This window comes from Gekko japonicus, unplaced genomic scaffold (genome assembly GCF_001447785.1).
Source record: "Gekko japonicus isolate JY-2015 unplaced genomic scaffold, Gekko_japonicus_V1.1 scaffold28, whole genome shotgun sequence".
In the NCBI taxonomy this organism is placed as follows: Eukaryota; Metazoa; Chordata; class Lepidosauria; order Squamata; family Gekkonidae; genus Gekko; species Gekko japonicus.
The window spans coordinates 2336888-2357576 of record NW_015177010.1 but is presented as its reverse complement, the minus strand read 5'-3'; the positions used below and the strand labels follow the sequence as shown (position 1 = coordinate 2357576).

At 42.8% G+C, this 20689-nt stretch overlaps 1 protein-coding gene across 1 annotated transcript in view; it reads right to left on the bottom strand.

The window, feature by feature from the left end:
- Positions 1-20689, bottom strand: part of SLC41A2 (solute carrier family 41 (magnesium transporter), member 2) — a 41678-nt gene that overhangs the window by 8563 nt on the left and 12426 nt on the right. Inside the window, exons 6-9 of the mRNA XM_015427581.1 lie at positions 17992-18139; positions 17028-17107; positions 9860-9991; positions 8223-8371 (exon numbers count right to left, since the gene is read on the bottom strand). Of these exons, the coding sequence (XP_015283067.1) occupies positions 8223-8371; positions 9860-9991; positions 17028-17107; positions 17992-18139 (509 nt within the window). The remainder of the gene's footprint in view (positions 1-8222; positions 8372-9859; positions 9992-17027; positions 17108-17991; positions 18140-20689) is intronic.

The following is a 20689-nucleotide window of genomic DNA, read 5'->3' as shown; positions in this document are numbered from 1 at the left end:
AGTCACAAACACTGAATCACAAACACTGACGGGCTTGGCTACTCCAGTCTGATGACGGCTGACAAGTCTGAAAGTGAAGTCTTTTTCTTTATACCCAGCTGAATGTAGTTCTCAACCGTGGTGTACTTTATTATTTTTAAAAAGCAGTATCATTCAAACATATAAATACTGCTGTCTCAAAGCAAGATTGTCCTTTTATAAAGAATACATCAGTACCTTGCCTGGTTTTATGTATTCTATACTAGCTCAACAGACGTACACAAAACCTGCCATAACTGAAGCTATTATCATCAGGATGAATGCAGAATTATTTAACTCCATCACAAATGCTGGATATATTTTGATAGGGAACTAAGAATTTTATAGTAATATATGGTACTAGCCAAACTAAGGATAATATGACTGTACTCATCTTGTAATACATATGGGAATGTGCATAATATCTATGGGCACTGCATACTGCTAATAAAACGCGGTAGCAATGTCTTGATAGTGCACTTCCTAGGTAAGTACTTTTCTGCTAAAATACTCAAGCCCTGCTCCAGAAGATGTTTGTTGCACTTATATCCTATTGAAATTCATGAAACAAGCAATGACTAACTTTTAAATTCCGTTCTCTGGATTGGGGTCCATAATCGAAGTATGTGTTTTACATTCTGGAACTCCTATATGGAGTGGGTGATAATATAAATCCCAAACAGCTAAGCACCTGAAGTCCCTAGAGAAGCTTCAAATAATACAATCCTTAACTTAAATTCGCTATTTATTTTTCAATTGGCTTCAACTTGAACAACTGGTAATTGAGCAACTGATGGTAACTGAGCAGATGGTGGCAGAGCAACTTCAGGCATAATTGAGTGACATTTCTACCTTTCATCCATTTAATTCTAGTTAGGCTTTCACTACATTTGTGGGTGATCTCCAATTATACATGGATAAGGGCTATCCTCTCTGTTATCGAGAGATCACTCCATTCCATTCCATCAAATGGTGAAGAAGATATGGGTTACAGGTTTTGATGGTTTCAGTTTTTCTGTCTGACAGGACCCAAAGTTCCTCCATCACAGATGCAGAATTAGTTGATCCTATTAGACTAGTGTGCATCAGTGCTCCATGCTGTTGCCCATCTTGTTCACTATTTATATCAGGTCATTAAATGTCTGGAGCTTTTGAACTGGATTTCATTAGTATGCTGAGGGCATCCATTTCTATATTTCATTAAATAAGTCTCCAGATGTGGCTATTTCTGTCCTGAACAAGTGCCTGGTTGTAGGGTTCAAGCAGATGAAAAGAGGCTGAAACGGAATCCAGAAGACATGGAAATAACGACGGTCAGTGAAGCTAACATTCTAGAGGGAATTTCATGTTGCAGATGGTCTAAAATTATAATTTTCTGAGGATATAAAAAGGCTTGTGTTGATCCATGCCACTATTACCGCTAGGCTGAATTACTGTTACATGATCTACCTAGGACTGCCCTTGAAGACAACCTGGACATTTCAACTGATGTGAAATGCAGCCACCCATTTGCTTACGGCCTGACCTTCATGGCCCAGGCTAGCCTGCTCTTGTCAGCTCCTAGAAGCTAAGCATGGTCAGCCTTGGTTAGTACTTGAGTGGGAGACCACCAAGGAAGTCCAGGGTTTCTATACAGAAACAGGCAATTGCAAGCCACCTGTCAGTCTCTTGCCTAGAAAACCTAAAGGGTCACAATAAATCAGCTGCAATTTGATGGCACTTTCCTCCACCACCACCATTTGCTTATGGGGTCGGTGTGATCCCATTACATCTATATTGTACTGGCTATCAATTTACTTCCAGGTTGAATTCAAGTTGCCTTTAACGTTCTTCAGATATGTGGAACCAGAGGACATTTCGGGGGGGAACGCGGGGCTTCCTCCCTGCCTGCCTGGGGCCAGGGAGGGCCTTTGCGGGGCTTCCTTGCACTCCCGCCGGCCTTGCAGGTCCACCGCCGGGCCCCTCATGGGGCTCGGCAGTGGAGCTGCAAGGCTGCCGGCGGCGGCCGGGACCATTGGGAACGGGGTGTGTGGCCTTATGACACACTTCCGGTGATGTCAGGGGGTGTGGCCTTACGACACACTTCCGGTGATGTCAGGGGGTGTGGCATATGCTAATGAGTTATGCTAATGAGCTCCCCTAGCTCTTTTTCTACAAAACGACCCCTGTGTGGAACCCAGGTTATGAAGGACCACCTGGATTAACTTAGATCTGCCTATTGGTCTTTGTTCCCTGCCTCAGGTAGTCCAACTGGCTTTTGGCAGGAATCAGGCTTTTTTCATTGCCGTTCCAGCCTCCTGGATGCTATGGCCTGGACTCATTCTGTATTAGCTTGCTTTTCAAAGATAACACCCGCCTATTTCAGCACATACAATTATAATTGACTGCTGGACTGCTGAAATTTGAATTTCAAATTCTGGTGCATTACTGAAATTGTTGAATATACGCAAAATCAGTAAGACTGTTGTACGGCTTAGGCTGAATTTAAGTACCATGAGATTGTTCTCAGATTAGTCTTTCATGCTGTTAGTATTGTTACCTGCCCTGTCTCCTCTAAGCCTTTTTTCCAGAACCACAAGATACAAATATTTAAAAAAGTAAATACACTTGCTGCAATACATGGTGTGTTCTTTGACCTCTTCACCAATTAGAAATAGTCACTTTCCTATGACCAACAAAAAGTAAGGATTCCTGATAATTACATGAATCTATGGATAATAAGAAAACATTAAGAACTGTGTAATGTACTAGAAGAAATGCTGACAATATTCCCACTTCCTCTTCTTTAACTGCCATAAATCTGAAGGTATCTCTGTAGAGTTAAAAAAATCCTACTGTTACCCAAGCTCACCCTCTTTTTGCCGTTTATTTATTTTTAACCCACTTTACACTCAAGGCTTCCTTCAATATAATGACACTTTCCCAGTTCCTAAAGTTCCATCCTCAGTTTCCGTTTTGTTCCTGCACCCGCGCATTCGGTAACTTTCTGAACCTCACTATTTTCACACTTCTAAGCCTAGCCAACTCCTCTCTAGAAGTCTTTCAGGAGGATGTAAATGCCACAGGAATCAGACCTACTGAAGAACAAAAGCAACAGATCTAGCTTTATACTTTTAAGTGTGTTTCTACAACTATAATTAATATGATCACGGTCTGCAATTGTTGTTTGGCTGCTGCCCTCTCACTTTGGCCAGGGAAAGGTACAAAAGGAAGAAGAAGGAGAGGAGGAGGAGGAGGAGATTGGATTTATACCCCGCCCATCACTACCTGAAGGAGTCTCAGAGTAGCTTACAGTCTCCTTTCCCTTCCCCTCCCCACAACAGACACCCTATGAAGTAGGTGGGGCTGAGAGAGCTCTTTGAGAACTGCTCTTGAGAAAACAGCACTGAAATAACCTGTGATTGACCCAAGGTCATACCAGCAGCTGCATGTAGAGGAGTGGAGAATCAAACCTGGTTTTCCCAGATTAGAGTCCGCACTCCTAACCACTACACCGAACTGGCCGTACAATGCCTGCCACAATGCCTGAATAATTGAGACTGTCCACCTTGTTCAATTATTGTCTCAGACCTGTTCAAATGGCTGCTCATGGTTTACAACTGAAGGATTCATGACCTTTTGTGAGATCTCTGCATTTGAAAAGTTTCTGTTTCACTTTATCCCCTTCTTTTAAAAAAGGCTTTTTTCTTCTAATCTGGGGTTGCAGAGCCATCTCCCCAGTTCATACAGGGGTGAATCGTTTAATCCACACTCTGCAGCCAAGTTCAGAATTAAATTATGAAAATCATGAATATGTTTGATGTATTTCAAAGCTATCCATGAAAAAGAGATAAGAAATGTCCTTGATTACATTATTTTGACATTGGATCAATCAACAGACGCCACAACAGGAATTTCTACTTCATAAATTTGTCTGAGTTTTTAAAAAGCGAATTCACTAATACCGTATTTTCCTGCGTATAAGACTACTTTTTAACCCAGGGAAATCTTCTCAGAAGTGGGGGGTCGTCTTATACGCCGGTACGCCAGAAGCATTAGCACAGCTCTATATTTTAACTGGAAAACTCTATATTTTAACTGGAAAAGTTGGGGGTCGTCTTATACGCCCAGTCGTCTTATACGCCGGAAAATACGGTACATTTCTTCAGGACTTGAAATGTCTCACATTTATTTTAATGAAGCAATTTTAACCTATCTGAGAGAATGAGTTAGGAATGCAGCCATAATCATCACAATGGAAGGAAAATGCAAATATATGACTGCAGAGTTTTGCCTTAAAAATCAAAGCAGTGCATAATAAATTAGATAGGACATACCAATATTTTGGCAAATCAGCTCACATTTGGGACAGTTCATAACTGATTATTGCTTCAAAGTACTAATTCATTCTGATTTTCTAACGATACTACTTTTTTCTCAAATTGAATAGTTTCAGTTTATCTGTTAAAATGCAGATGTTGTGAGATAAAAAGGGTTGCTTTGATAAAAGTTGAAAGCACAAACACATCATTCAGTACCAGCTGACAAAGAGGCTGACATGTAATTATTGAACAGGAATCTATGCAAGATAATTGCATCATAAAGTACAGAAGGTCTAGCTGTTTAAATATTTTACTAAAGTCATGTATTCGCCAGAACCTGTTTTTACTTAATGTGATTCTACCTACAATTGTATTTAAGGGACTTCATTGTGTGTTTTTACTAATGAAAAAGATATAAGTAGGGTTCCCAATCCCCAGGTCCCAGCGGGGGTTACCCCGCTTTTAGGGGCCTGGATCCGCCACCAGTCAGCTGGCCAGCGGGGGGAAACCCATCCCTGACACAATGACGTCACCTGGAAGTGACATCATGTTGTTGCTGACGTCGGACGCAACGCTTTAGTTTTTGAGTGAATGCTATGGTTTTAAAGTAAAAAACCCGTAGAGTTTTGCCCAAAAACTAGAGCGTCATCCCCCCAATGTCAGCAATGCGATGATGTCATTTCCAGGTGACGTCATTGTGCCATGCAAGCTTTGCACATGCACCAGAACATTTTATTTATTTATTTATTTTACAATTTATACCCCACCGGAGCAGGCTCAGGGCGGCTTACAAGGGATAAAATTCACAATTACAATTAAAAGTTCATGAAACATTTAAAAACAGTTCATTAAAACAATACAATATTAAAGTGCTAGCTTTGTTGTTTGGTGTCGTAATGATGGCATTACTGTGATGTGCATACCATAGTTGTGTAAGTTCCAGCTCACTGATCTTCCTCAGATGTAGTCGGCACGCCTAGGCTATTGATAACCGACCAGGGACTAGGCTCTACAGGCTGCTGCAGTTGCTAAAAGTGGTGGCAGCTCATAGTTGAAAGCTTGGTGGAAGAGCTCTGTCTTGCAGGCCCTGCAGAACTGTAAAAGGTCCCGAAGGGCCCTGATCTCTTCCAGGAGCTCATTCCACCAGTATGGCGTCGCCACCGAGAAAGCCCTGCCCCTGGTTACAACTAGCATGGCGTCCTTGGGACCTGGGAGGGCCAATCGATTTTGTGACCCAGACCGTAGTGGTCTCTGGGGTATATATGGGGAAAGGCAGTCCCTCAGGTAAAGTGGACCCTGGCCATAAAGGGCTTTAAAGGTAAGAACCAGCACCTTGAAGCGAATCCGGTATGCTATCGACAACCAGTGTAATGCCTTCAGGCAGGTTGGATGTGCTCCCTCATGGGGAGACCCGTCAATAGCCTAGCTGCTGCATTTTGCACTAGCTGCAGCTTCCGGGTCTGTGACAAGGGCAGCCCTATGTAGTCTAATCGCAAGGTGACCAATGCATGGACCACTGTCGCTAAATTGTTGCGTTCGAGGAAGGGAACCAACTGCCTGATCAGCCGAAGATGGTAAAAGGCCAACTTGACAGTGGCTGCTACCTGGGCCTCCATTGTTAAGGAGGCATCCAGGAACACTTCCAAACTCTTAACCTCCAGCGCTGGCACCAATGGTGCCCCATCAAAGGCTGGGAGTGGGATCCCTACCCCCGGACCAACCTGACTCAAGCACAGGACCTTCATCTTCCTCGAATTCAATTTCAGTTGGCTCAGTCTGAGCCAACCAGCCACAGCTTGTAATGCCCGGTCCAGATCTTCCAGTCTAGAGCCAGACTGACCACCCAACATCAGATAGAGTTGGGTGTCATCTGCATACTGGTGACATCCCAGCCCATGGCTCCAGGCAACCTGGGCAAGGGGGCGCATGTAGATGTTAAATAACATCGGGGAAAGCACCGCCCCTTGTAGCACTCCATACTCTAGTGGGTGCCTCTGGGAGAGCTGTTCCCCTAACGCTACCCTTTCCCCTGACCATGGAGGAAGGAAGCAAGCCATTGCAAGGCAAGCCCCTGAACTCCTGCGTCAGCGAGGCAGTGGACCAGTAACTGATGGTCGACTATGTTGAATGCAGCCGACAGGTCCAACAACAACAGCACTGCCGAACCGCCCCAATCCAGATGCCTCCGGAGATTGTCCGTGAGGGGGACCAGTGCTGTCTCCGTCCCATGGCCTGGGCGAAAACGGGACTAGAAGGGATCTAAAATGGAAGCGTCATCCAAAAAGTTCTGTAGCTGGATTTCCACGGCTCTCTCTATTATTTTGCCCAAATAGAGCAAATTGGAAACCGGCTGATAGTTAGCTAATACGGCTGGATCCAGAGATGGCTTCTTCAAGAGAGGACGCACCACCGCATCCAGGAGAGGATCCACTGGGCAGGTAGGACCTGACAACCCTAGATATAAGTGCCATGAATTTTTACCATTTTTCAGCTTTCAGAAAGCAGAGGAAAAGAGTTCAAGATATTCTAGGAGGCCATTACATGTATGTACATCTTCAACCTTAACATCTGCATGAGATATAACATGGAGCCCGACTCTACAGACTGAAAGGGTTTTGCAGTAATGAAAGTGGATCTTTCCCCTCTTCCTTCTTCTCACAACAGCCCTCTGTGATACCTCAAAATACATGGATAGGACCAGGTGATTCCTGTGGGGGGGAAATCCAAAAGGCACCAAGTGGCTAGGCAGTGTGAATTGGGAGTTAAAGGAAATGGGCCCTCCTCCCTCTTCCAGTAGTGCAAGAATCCAGTGCAAGAGGTTTTCCTGGTAGAAGATGGAAGGAGAAGACATTTCACTTGATCCCTTTTCCTCACTGGAGCCCACCATGCCCAGTGACTTCTTATCTACAAAGATCCATTAACACTCCCTTGTTGGGGAGTAGGGTGTCATAAAGCACTACAGTAGGAGTGAAAAGGCTGGAAAGATCTTCATAGGATCCAGTCCACAGTTTCTACAAAAAATGGTTATCAAACCAACTATAACCATACTTTGAAACCATGGTTTGGCTTTGTTTCATAAACTATGGTTGGGTATGAATGTAACAAAACCCCTCAGTTTCTTCACAGCATGAGGAATCATTCAACTGGAGCCTTGGATAACGGGACATCAGAGCTGAATGAGTGTCAGTGGTTATGTTACTGCAAAGTCACAAAACATGTCACTGCAAAGATACTACTTTAGTAATCCAGGCAGATATGCAGACAAGAAAGAAAGACCAGACTAGGGTGCATTAATGTTGAATTATGCATATCATCTAAAAATGCAAGGTAATGAGAAGGAAGATTCAACTGTCAGCTTCAAGCAACCCAGTTCTATGTAAGTTCTATGGCCTGATCCAAGGCCTGTCAGTTCTATGAGGGCGATGCTGGTGCTGTAAAATGGCTAAAAACAAAGAATTAAAAGAGCGATGTCACAAGCTGTTTACAGTTTTACGTAATTGGCAAGAAGGACTGTATGAATGACACAGCTCTTAAAAGTGGCATGGAGACTGAAGAGCAATTAAAAGGGACAGAAAAAAAAAATCTATGTGAAAGTCTATTAGCTAGACCAAAAAGGTGAAATGTGAAAATCCCTTGATGGACTATTTTTATTCAATGGCCTTTTGTAAAACTACATGTATGCAAGAGATATGAAACTCAGCTACAAAATAAATGGAACGGTAAATTGCCTGCTGTGACCATAAGTGAAGAAAAAATAATCTGCAAAAAGTGAAAGATGCAAAACAGCAGATTAATTCATGAAAAATAACATTAGATTGTTCTCCCTTGGGGTCTAGAAAAATGCTTCCAATATAATGTTCTCTGGAAATTAGCAATAATACTTACAGACTGTTTGATCCTTACCTGCAGAAGAGCCGTGAACAGATATACCACTATAAAGATGGGGGTCAATGACGTGTGACCACTCTTCATTAAATGGATAGTATACAGGAAAATTAAGTGTCCGGGAATCACCAAGAGTAGGAGGACTTGGGCTGATTTATTATTTACTTCTGGAATTAAAAATAAACAACAACACTGATCAATTTAGAGTCTTTAATAATAAAATATGTTTTCAATTAACAATAATGTGCAAACAAGATGTAAATTGCAAACGGGAAAATAACTGGTATATTCTTTTTTTGTGGGGTTTTGTGTGTGTGTGTTTGCATGCCTGGAAGTAATGGCAACTTCTGGCGACCCCTACTGGGGGCTTGGACCTTTTCCAGAGAGGTGGCTTGATATTGCCTGCCTCTGCATTCCGAGCCCTGGTCCTTGGAGGTCTCCCTTCGAATCACTTGCCAGGGTCGGCCCTGCTTAGCTTCCGGAATCTGATGAGATCGGGCTTGCCTGGGCTATCCAGGTCAGAACAAAATGGATTTTTTAAAATGTATGTGAGATAGCCAAGCTCATTTTCAGCAATCAGTGTGAGAAAAGAAATAAAATGCTACAGGTTCTTATAGCTCTCCCAGCTTTTTACAAAGCATCAAAAATCCTGATGAGCAGGCTCTTGTGAGACTCCAAAGCCACAGAAATCCAGGGTTAAGACTGGGCCCCTGCACCACTGCATAATATAGTCTAGCCATCCACACTGATATTATTACTAAGAGGGTGCATCAGTAGGGTGATTTTTTTAATAGGTAGTCTGTTAAATATACTGGAGCTAATGATGTCACACTTTAACCCTGATGAACTGTAAGGTCTGAAAAGATTCCAGAAATGCTTAGAAGTTTTCAGAGATTTAAGAACTAGTGAAACTTTGGCATTTCTGATACAGTGAGAGATTGTGAGGCAGGCTTTCAACCACGAGTTACTGAATTTATGGACTGTGCCTATGGCCCTGCTTGGTGGTTCTTGTTTGTCCTAATAAAGGTATTATTGCTATACCACTTAGGAATCCCTACTCAGCTGAAATAAAACTCCACGTCTATATGTGGATGTGTTGCCAAGAGGCAAAGAGGTTTTTTCCCACTGAGAGATTTGAAGGCAATAAGCACACCAGTGGTGGAGAAGGAAAACAGTTTTATTGAAATCTCTACAGTACTGAGATATCAACAAGTCACAAGAATAAACAGAGAATATGCCCATACCCCTTCTGCTACAGGAACCCCAAAGAATGACAGCAGGTGGACTCCAGGTGTTGGACGATGTGCTCAGTATTGCTCTGCGGTCCAGCCTGAGCTGAAATTCCTGCAGCAGAAGGGGCATGGGTATATTCTCGGTTTTATTCTGCTTATTCTTGTGACTTGTTGATAACTCCCTACTACAGAGATTTTGATAAACCTGTTTTCCTTCACCACTGGTGTGCTTATTGCCCTCGAATCCCTTAGTGGAAAAGAACCTCTTTGCCTCTTGGCAATACAGTGGAGATTTCAGGAAGGGAATAATTGGGGAAATGGTCCTTATCATTAAAGTAATAATATTTGCTTTAATAATAAAGTAGATGTTTGCTGAATACATCATATGAAAGATAAAGATGACACAACAGACATAGTACATACCAGTGCCATAATATGTCCTACACGGATAATAGCAACCCTTGGCTTCTTCTGGTAACTCTCCAGGAACACTGTGCAAATGTAAATACGTAGAAATTCTGCTTGCTTGAATTGCCACTAGATTACCACCAATACCTACACAACAGGAAACAAAAGGAAGTTTCACTATTTATAAATAATGAGACAAAACTAGATTAACAAAACTACCTATCACTGAAAACAAGCTTACCTACTGTTTGATGTTTGCTAGGAAGCATAAGGCACCTGCCATACACCCTGCATCCTCTCACTTTAAGATGCTGCCAGCCTATTACTGACTAAAGGTAAAGGTTCCCTTGCTCGAAAGCCAGTCGAATCCGACTCTAGGGTTGCGGTGCTCATCTCCGTTTCATCTCCGAAGAGCCAGCGCTGTCCAAAGATGTTTCCGTGGTCATGTGGCCGGCATGACTAAACACCAAGGCGCACGGAATGCTGTTACCTTCCCACCAAAGTGGTACCTATTTATCTACTTCCAATTTCTTGCTTTCGAACTGCTAGTTTGGCAGGAGCTGGAACTAGAGATGGGAGCTCACTCCGTCATGTGGCACCCGGGTCTCGAACTGCTGAACTACTGACCTTCCACAGCCTGCAGTTCAGCGTCTTAACCACTTGAGCCACCGCAGCTCCTATTACTGACTACTCATCCACATATTTATTTGGTGCCAATAGCAGGTGAGGCATTATACAGGAACAGGGATGCCTTACCAAACAGAAAAAAGTTGTAATTTACATCTGATTGCCAGAACCCTAATAGATGTCAGAAGCAAGAGAGCAAGTAGTACCCATATGGTACAGTGCTGAGTTTGGATATGGCACTCCAGCTTCAAAACTGTTCTCAACTGTGAAATCTACTGGGTGGTCTTGGATACTTTCTCAGTCTAACTTTCTTGACAGAAGAACAAATTTGGAGTCCAGTGGCACCTTTAAGACCAACAAAGGTTTATACAAGGTATTGACAGAGTTACTTTTGATCTGAAACAATGCTTCTCAGCTCTTTGGAGAAGTGATGGGACGCAAATGTAACCAAAAATGGAGAAATCCTTACTAGTCATAAATGCAGCTAGTGACTACATGCCAGAAGGCATATTATCCAATATCTTCACTGTTTCTAGAGTAAGAAGGAAGCAATATATTTGCTTCTGTTAACTTTCTCTTGCAAACTGAAGTGGGTCGCTTGACCTGTAGGAGCCATTCCTGACAAAGCAATGAGGGCCATGAAGTCTGTGTCATTGTGATGGCGGGAAATGAACTTTGTACATTTGACTCGAATTGATTTTCTTTTTAGCTGCAGACTGCTACTAAAACTGTAAACCTCTGCAGATTGGTAAGAGACTTATGATGGCATGCACAATGCCATTTTCTTGAATAGCAAGAAACCTACTGGGGAAAATACTGGGAAACTTAGGAAAAAAGTTGGTGGTCAGTCCATATAATTTCTTGTGACTCTAACGAGAAATGATGCGGAGTGAGTCTCCATAAATAAATAAATAAATGCTTTTTTATATTTCACTCCAGTTCAGGCAGGGGGGATCTTTTACTGCTGCCACAGTGCAGGACAAAGCAGCAGACTCAATACATGCCATTTCCCCAATCACATTCTATTTGCCAAGTTGTTATTCTTCCCATAGGAGAAGACATATCAATCTTTAGCCACCCCCCTTGCTATTAGAGTTGCCAGTTCCTTCCTGGCCACCAATGGTGTGGTAGAGTTGCCAGCCCCAGGTTGGAAAACTCCAGGAGATTTTTTTTGGGGGGGGAGCCCGGGGAGGACAGGGACCTCAGTGGTGTACAGTGTCACAGGGTCCACCCTCCAAGGAATCCATTTTCTCCAGGGGAACTGATCTCTGTAGTCTGGAGATGAGCTGTAATTCCAGGGAATCCCCAGGCCAACCTAGAGGTTGGGGTCCCTGTTTGTCATGCATGACAGACTGTATCTCAATGATCAGAGGCCAAGCACATAGGATAGAACCATTCACAAATTCCCAGCAGACCTGTAAGCTGGGAACATATCTCAAGAAAGAAGGGTGAATGATCCTTCCCCTGCACTGCTGCTCTGAAAACAGACTGGAACCCCTCTGGCTGCAGCAAGAAAAAAGAAAAGGAAAAAATTCAAGGTACACTCTATATTTCTAAGTAACAGTTGATCTGGCGATTACCCGTAAAATGAATGAAACCTTGATATCCAGCACCTTACAGAGTCTCTAAAATTATGTTTTCAGTTCTTAAAAGGGTTGTGAATTACAGGACTGAAATTATTTTCAGTCATTCTGATCTCGAGGCATACGCCTTCAATGAGCAGAGAGTTTTTTTTTTCTTGCCTAATAGACAATTTGTTTCCTGTAATAGCTTTTCCACTAACATGTTTGTTGAATTACCTGGGCTGTTCAACGAACTAATCACCTCACTAAGAGTTGCAGAAAGCTATTAGAGAGATACATGTGGTGGAGATTAGCATGTGAACACAACAGGTTGTCAATACACCAAATTGTTTGTGCAAATCTTTAGCGACTGAATGACCTCCTTGAAAAAGCTTCGGCTGTAGTAAGCTTCGAGCCTAGTCACATGAAAAAAGTTACCAGTATGAATACCTGAGAGGTTTTCAAATCCCTCGAAACTTAATAACACATATAAACCTTCTCACAAATACATTCTTCATGAATTGATTTATATGTATTGTGGTACACCCCTCAGGATACTGTGAAATGGTGCTAGCTTTTTAACAGTCATCTGGGAAGCAACAGACATTGCAATCTCAATTAAAACCATTGTTTTGTAATTGCTCTCAATTAAAATCACTTTTCCCCCTAATTGCCTAGAATCCCTCACAGCTCATGTCTGCTTAGTGTCAGCAAAATAATGACTATCAGCAAAAATGAACGATGCCAGTGTGGTATCGTGGTTAGAGTGTCAGATTAGGCTCTGGGGGACCCAGTTTCAAATTCCCAGTCTGCTATGGAAATGTGCTGGGTGGCCTTGGGGCCAGGCACACACACTTAGCCTAGCCTACCTCACAAAGTTGTTGTGAGAATAAAACAGAGGAGAGAAGAATGATGCAAGTCACTTTGGGTCCTGATTGGAGAGAAAGGCGGGCAAGAAACAAAGTAAACAAATAAATAAACAAATGCTCAGAGTACTGAGCTGACCAGTGATTTCTGCAAACAAAGCCTTCATTGTATTTGTACTTCAGATCTCTTCTGTCTTGGATGGGGTTATACTCTTGAAAAGTCAGGTTCACTGCTTGGGAGTGCTACTTGGGAGTCCCAATGGAAAACCAGGCAGCTGTGCTTTGTGCATTTACTTTGGCTGATGCGTCAGCTGTGTCCCTTTCTGGTTCAGTCAGACCTATCCACAGCGATCCATGTCTTAGTTACATTTACACTGGACTATTGCAATGCACTCTACTTGGGGCTACCCTTGAATAGTGTTTGGAGGCTGCAGCTAGTGCAGAACACTGCAGCTAGTCTGCTGGTCAGGGCCAGCTTTCAGGATCATGTGACCTTGATACTACCAATCTGCTCCTGAGCCTAATTCAAGTTGCTGGTTTTGACCTTTAAAGCCCTATATACCTTGGGACTGGGGTATCTGAAAGAACATCTTCTCCCATATGTTCCTTCTAGGCTTGCCAGGTTCCGAGATGGGGGATCCCCTGCTTGACATGCTCCGGCCAGCTGGGGAAACCCCGCTGAGGGTAGGGTAGGGTAGGGTAGCTCTACTTTTTGGGCAAAACTCTATGGTTTTCTGGAAGTGACATCAGCGCATCACTGAGGTCCCTGCCCATCCCCGGAATGCCCCCCAAATCCCCCTGCCGGCAGGAGGAGGGCACCTGGCAACCCTAGTCCCTGCCTAGGAATGAATGAATGAGTGAGTGAATCACAGGGCGAGTCCCATCAATCAAAGAAGCTTGTTTGGTGGATACATAACAGAGGACCTTTCCAGTGCCAGCCCAACAGTTATCGAACAACCTTCCCAGGAAGGTATGCCTGCTTCCTTCACTCTCAGTAGGACTATATATGGTTAAGTTTGCAAGTGGTGCTCAATTGCAATTTTAAATTTCGGGTTGCATGTTTTTAATGTCTTTTATCCATGTTGTAAACCGCCTTGAGCTCCGCAAGCAAGAAAGGTGGCTAATAAATGTTTTAACTAATAATAATGTTTCATACATTTTAGAACCTCTCCCAGATCCTTGTATGGCACTCCAACTACTGCACTACATTGCGTTCCCGAGAAGCAGGGTTGCTAACAGGCTGGAGAGAAAAATATCTTGCTCCTTTTAACAGAGGCTTAATGGGATGTTTCCAGATTACTTGGCAACCCTATTCGGAAGATGGGAAGTTCCCTTGGTAGAGAGCAGGTCTATTTACTGTCATACTGTCGATACGGGCTGGCCGTGGCTCTCAAGGATGTCAGTAGGGCTGCAGAAATCATGTTCTATGAACTTGCTTTTATGTCATATAATCAGACCATTAGGAGCTAATGTTTTGTTTTCCACCTGAATTTATGGTACTTTTAAAATCTGCAGACATAAGTAAAGTGGGTTGTATCATTTCGCGCTCAAACAGCGCAGCCCTTTGTTCCTGAGTCAAGGAGTGACTGTGATAATAGGGTAGTCTTTTAAGGCCTTTTAAAAAAGGCTACAGTGAGAAAAGGCAGTGTTGCCAAATGTGTGATTTTAGTGTGTGGCTTGAGATACTTGGCATTTTTCTTAAAACCACAATTCCTGGGCTGCGAGCATGATCGAGATACTCAGCTTTAAATAAAAGTTGCTAGACTGGAACAGTGAGAACGGCAGCTTAGAAAAACAAACCCTAAAATCTCAAAAGATAATGGCAGAAATGAGTGTGTGAAGTACTCCTAAGGTGGAAATGCAAATTTTAAAAACTTAAGCCTGCTCTGTGGGGAAACTTATATAACTAAATATAATGAAATATATAATTATTTTTGAACATGTGGACATGAAGTAGTGAAAGAAGATGCAAAAAGAAGAAGCTGAAGTATAAGAATCACAGGTAGGGCTGCCAAATCCCCCCGGGGGGCGGATTTCCCCCCGCTTTGGAGGCCCGATTTCCGCCCCCGCAGAATCGGGCCCCGGGGGGAACCCCACCCCCGCGTGCACGTCACAGGGAAGTGACGTCATGACGCGGGGCACGCTGGGGGCAGGGCACAGCTATTTGAGGGGAAAACTCTATGTTTTCCCCTCAAATGGCTGTGCCCCGCCCCCCAGCATGCGTCATGAGGTCACTTCCCTGTGATGTGCACGCGGCGCGTGCGCGTGCCGGGAAACAGCACAAAGTCCCCCGCCGGCAGAGGTGAGTTCATTTGGCAACCCTAATCACAAGGCTGCTGTCAAAAACATTGCCCCTCCCCCTCTGTCTTACCTCAACGCTGACATCATGAGGCCGAGCACTGCCCCCCTCCCCAGCAACCTGTCCTGAAGTGCGGAGAAATGTACAGCATAATGTTGTGAGGGTACAAGCCAAATAGTACTACACACTGGGGGGGAGGGGGGGTCTTTGCATGGGGCTACCATTTTCAGCAGAAGGCCCATGTTTTATACCCAGGTTGCAAAAAAGAACCCAGAAGAAAATGGCTTACAGAACAAGGACTCTGCCATGCCATGCCAAAAGCACAGGCTAATCCTGCGGGAAAGAGGCAGTTCAAAGCACCAGTGAAGACTTCAAGGTGGGAAAGACTTTGGCTGTACAGGAAAAGAGCTTGGCTGTATTCTAATATACTGAATTGTATTTGAAGTTTTTGGAAGTTGGAATTTATTGAATTTGTATGAATTTGTATTGAATGTATTAGATGTTAGCTGAGATGTTAGCTGTTTATACTACAAATTTTCAATAAGACTACCTTTAGGACTTTACAGATCCATTTGTATTTCTTTACACAGTGCTACAGCCTCAGTGTTGTGTTTTTGTACTAAAACCTCCACTTATTGGCTTGAGATCTCCTGCTATTACAACTGATCCCCAGAAGACAGATATCAGTTCACTTGGAGGAAATGGCTGCTTTGAAAGGTGGACTCTGTGTCATTATAACCCACTGAAGTCCCTCCCCTCTCCAAACCCCTTCCTTCTCAAGCTCCACCCCAAAATCGCCAGGTATTTCCCAATCCGGAGCTGGCAACCCTATTATTTATAGACTTACAGAATTCTTTAAAAGAGATTCTAGGAAATATCTGGATTTAAATATCTGGTAACTTTTCAAAATAGTAATCTATGGCCTCGTTCACACAGGCCGGAAAACGCAAGGGGGAGGCGTGGCTATTTGTGGCACTGCAATTAGCCACACAATAACACGATCAGACGCGTTGGCGGCAGCCCACGGTTCTGGCCCTTGGCGTATGTGCGGCAACAAAGATGGCCGGAGGGAAAAGCCGTGCCAGCGCGATCACATCAAGGAAGTCCAGAGGTAGCCCGTGGCAAACCATTTGCTACTACCTTCGAGGAGGTATTTTTTAATCACGCATTTTACGCAGCATGCCACGGGTGCGCTTCACTTGCCAGATGTTGTGGTGTGATTGCGCCTGGAAAATCCGCCATCCAATCGTGGCTCTCCCGCGGCAAATTCGCCGTGTGAACAGGGCCCATGTATCTTTAAAACAGGTGTGTGTGTGTACAAAGAGTCAACACTTTTTTCATTTTTCATCCATCAACAGTATTTGTAGAGCTATTTTAATACACTACTATGTTCTGTCATGTTATCATCTGCTATTTAATAAACTGTACATGAAATGAGAATGGAAACTGCATGTGACCTGCTTGAACGATTCGTTGCTGAGGAAAAAACATAGTCAGGTATACTGACAGGTTCTACTGTCACAAACAGAAACATCACAATGATAATACAGGCCTAATCTTACAGCTCTTTAGATGGATATAAACACACATTTTAAAGAGAGTATTTTAAAACCTCTTTCTGGGGTCTAGACATAAAACCACGATAGTTTTAAAAATATAATTCACTCTTTCTCCACTGTGACAACACACAACCAGGAACTACTTTTACTCTAAAATTATAGTCTGGCTTTACAACAGTAGATATCCACCCACTATGTCTCTGTTTGGCCTTTTATCTAAGTAGCATGTGTTGAGCCACAGCAATTTAAGAAATCCTGTGTCAGTCTTACCATTGATTACTGGAGTATAAACAACAATCCCAACCAAATTAGGATCAGATACAGTTGTGTCCAGAATAAGGCCACCAATACTGAAAAAGAATTCAATATTTCAGGTACAGTCAAATGGTATGCAAAACGCACTCTACAAACAACACAATTATTTACAACATATATATAAATTATGGAAACTTTACACAACTATAATTTCTGCCCATGGATTGTTAATTTCTGCTATATTAAATGCTTAACTCTTTTAGACATAAATATAAACAAAACAGGCAGTTGTCTTAATGTCAGCATCTACCTGTGGTATTTGGAAAACCCAATGACAGCATGCAAACCAGTATCCCTACTCAGGCAGAAGGTACCAAATAAAACATATAGACATGATCCACCCAAACCTAAGTACATTAAAAACCCATTGACTTCAAAGAATGATGTTTATACATGCCCATAATATTTTATGTATTTACACAAATTATTATTTCTTAGAAGTCTGCAGGACAGGTTACAACTTTAAAGTCACACCCCTCAAAAAATATTTTAAAATCAACCTACTTCTAGGATTCCAGAGGCAGTGAAAGCCCTTAAAAACAGTTCCTGTGAAAAGCTCAGGTCATTGGGTCTGGTACCTATATGATAGCAATGATGGCAAATCTCCCCAAAGAGAATTCCAAAGCTAGGAAGCCACCACAGAAGAGGCTGAGTAGTGGTCTGCCTCCCATCTGAAGATGGGGACACCTGGATAATTCTCAAGTAGGTTCAAATGTGAGAAGGTGGACCCCTTAAGATACCTTGAAACTCAAATGTACAAAACTTTGATTGAGTGCTTCATACAATTAGCAGGGATGCTTACAGTCTCTTATACTACTAATCATGTATAACATCTTACATACGACTATAAGGGAAACAAACAACTTTTTCCCCCCCAATATTTTTTTTCTCGTACTCAGCTGTGTTGCAAGATATTTACCTGCTTATGACCATAGCAGTTATAACAGGCTCCCACCCTGAATGGAGGACGGTTCTTGTAGCTGGATGTTTAGCAGCAATTACAATCCACATAGGAGTCAGAGCCAAGAAAAAGGCACCAACTAAAGGAGATATATAATAATATTTATCTAAAAGAAAAAAAATGTTTTTATTAGAATACATTTTACTGTAATGTTATGCATCGTATATGGGGGAAATAATTTACAAGCTAATTTTGAAGGCTCAGACTACTCATTTTTAGATCTCAGGTGCCTTCCTTTGCTCCTCGTGGTTCTTCAGAAACTACTTCCACTCTTCTCAGTTACACTTATCTCCAAGCATCTTCAGGATGGCAGCCTCAGGATTTTTAAGAACATAAGAGAAGCCAATGTTGGATCAGGCCAATGGCCCATCCAATCCAACACTGTCACACAGTGGCCAAAAATACCAGGTGCCATCAGGAGGTCCATTAGTGGGGCCAGGACACTAGAAGTTCTCCCACTGTTGTTCTTTTTCCTTTTTGAAAACTATGGCGACTACTTGATATTTTCAAAAGATTGCATGACTGTATTTTCTCACAGCTGAATACTGAACACTCACACAGGGCAATCCTAAACAGAGCCATACCCTTTTAAATCGACTGAAGTCAATGGACTGATCAGTTCCCTGTAGAAAATGGCAACTTTGGAGGGTGGAGTCTGTGATATTATACCCGACTGAGGTCCCCCCCCCCCCAAACTCTACCCTCCCCAAGCTCCAAACCCAAATTTCCAGGAATATTCAAACCCAAAGTCGGCAACCCTACACTAGACCTTTCTTGATACATCAACCAATGGCCAACATAAAGCATTAGCAAAGCTTTCCATCATTGTACGACATGTTAACTTTCAGATTCTGAAAGTTATTTTGTAATTAATGTAGAATTTTACAAAACTGAAAGGTTACATGTGTGCAGTATTGCTAATACAATTATTCTTACATCTAAAAGTCAATGCTAACAATGCTAGAACATAATTTAATTCCAGTAATAAAAGATTGATCACAATATTTCAGTATGCAGAAAGAGAGTAGATTTTTGCTTGCAGGAATCCATCCTCATCCGTTCACAGTGACAATCGTATCAATTGTCTCAAAGAGCAGAAGATAGTCAAGAATTATTTCTTGAGGAGTTAGCTGTGTTAGTCTGTTGCTGCAAAATAGTAAAAAGCCCAATAGCATCTTTAAGACTAACAAACTTTATTGTAGCAAGCTTTTGAGAAACACAGCTCTCTTTGTCAGATGCAACATGCATCTGACGAAGACAGCTGCGTTTCTCAAAAGCTTATCTTACTAGAGTTTGTTAGTCTTAAAGGTGCTACTGGGCTTTTTACTAATTTGCAATAATTATTTCTGCATTTTTAAAAGTTTTGAAAGCATATGTCTTATGTCCTCCACTAAATCTCCCCAGTTTTCTATCTGTTCATTTTCTTTACGACTATGCAGAGAACCCACACATTATGATGTCCATTTCCTGACCATCAGCACACGCCCTCTGAACCACAATCAGCACACATTTTTATAGCTGTTGATTACTCTGTAACAATGCTGATATCCTATTGAGTTATTTTCCTTGGATGAGTCTGTCCATAATTCAGTAAGGTTCCTCTGTAGAATACAGAGCAACTGAAAGGTCTGTAACACCAGAACAGGAAAAAAGACTGCAAGCTAATCTATAGGGATCCTGAATGAATGTGTTGACAGTACAGCCTGCAGTGATGCCCGCAGCAATCTCTTCACTCTCCCCGCAACACAGTGCACAGACCAGGCCTTGGAATAAAGTGGTCCTGCAAGCTCAAAAGGATTCTGAGAAGAAAGGAGGGTGCCTTAACCACAGAGAGATTCTTGTGCAAGCAAGTGTACTATTGTGTTGTGGGTACAGCACAAAAATAGATTTCTGTGCTTCAATTATAATCCACAGAATAGAGGCACACTGCATAAAGAACACAAAACTTATTTATACCATCTTGACCCGGGGCCAGCTCTTCCAGAGGCCTTTCAGATCAGTGTAGCAAATGGTGGAAACAGAAAGTTGTCTCCGTGGACTTTTCTCATTGCAACTGTTCCATAAGTGGCACAAAGGACACCGCTGACAAGCAGGCAGATATAACCCTACAGTCTTACCATAACCCCATAAAGAATGAATGCCAACGATGTACAAGGCCCCAATTTATTTATTTCAACCACCCCCTTTTTTGACAGCAGGGTCCACTAAACTACTTAGTGGAAATAGAAAGTGCTGTCAAGTCGCAGCTGACTTATGGGGACCCCATAGGGCTTTCAAGGCAAGGGACATTCAGGGGTTGTTTGCCATTGCCTGCCTCTGCGTCACGACCCTGGACTTCCTTAGTGGTCTCCTATCCAAGTACTAACCAGGGCCAATCCTGCTTAGTTTCCAAGATCTGATGAGACTGGGCTAGCCTGGGCTATTCAGGTTAGGGACAAAACTCCTTACAGTAAGTTAAAACCATAAACCATAAGCTCTGACTGATGATCTCCGCAGGCATCTGTATCGAGGTGGTGTGGTGGCACTGTTGTTGTTAGATCTGTCGGCCGCATTTGATACGGTCGACCATCAGTTGCTGACCCACCGCCTCGCCGACGTGGGAATTCGGGGGCTTGCCCTTCAATGGCTGGCCTCTTTTCTCCAGGGTCGGGGACAA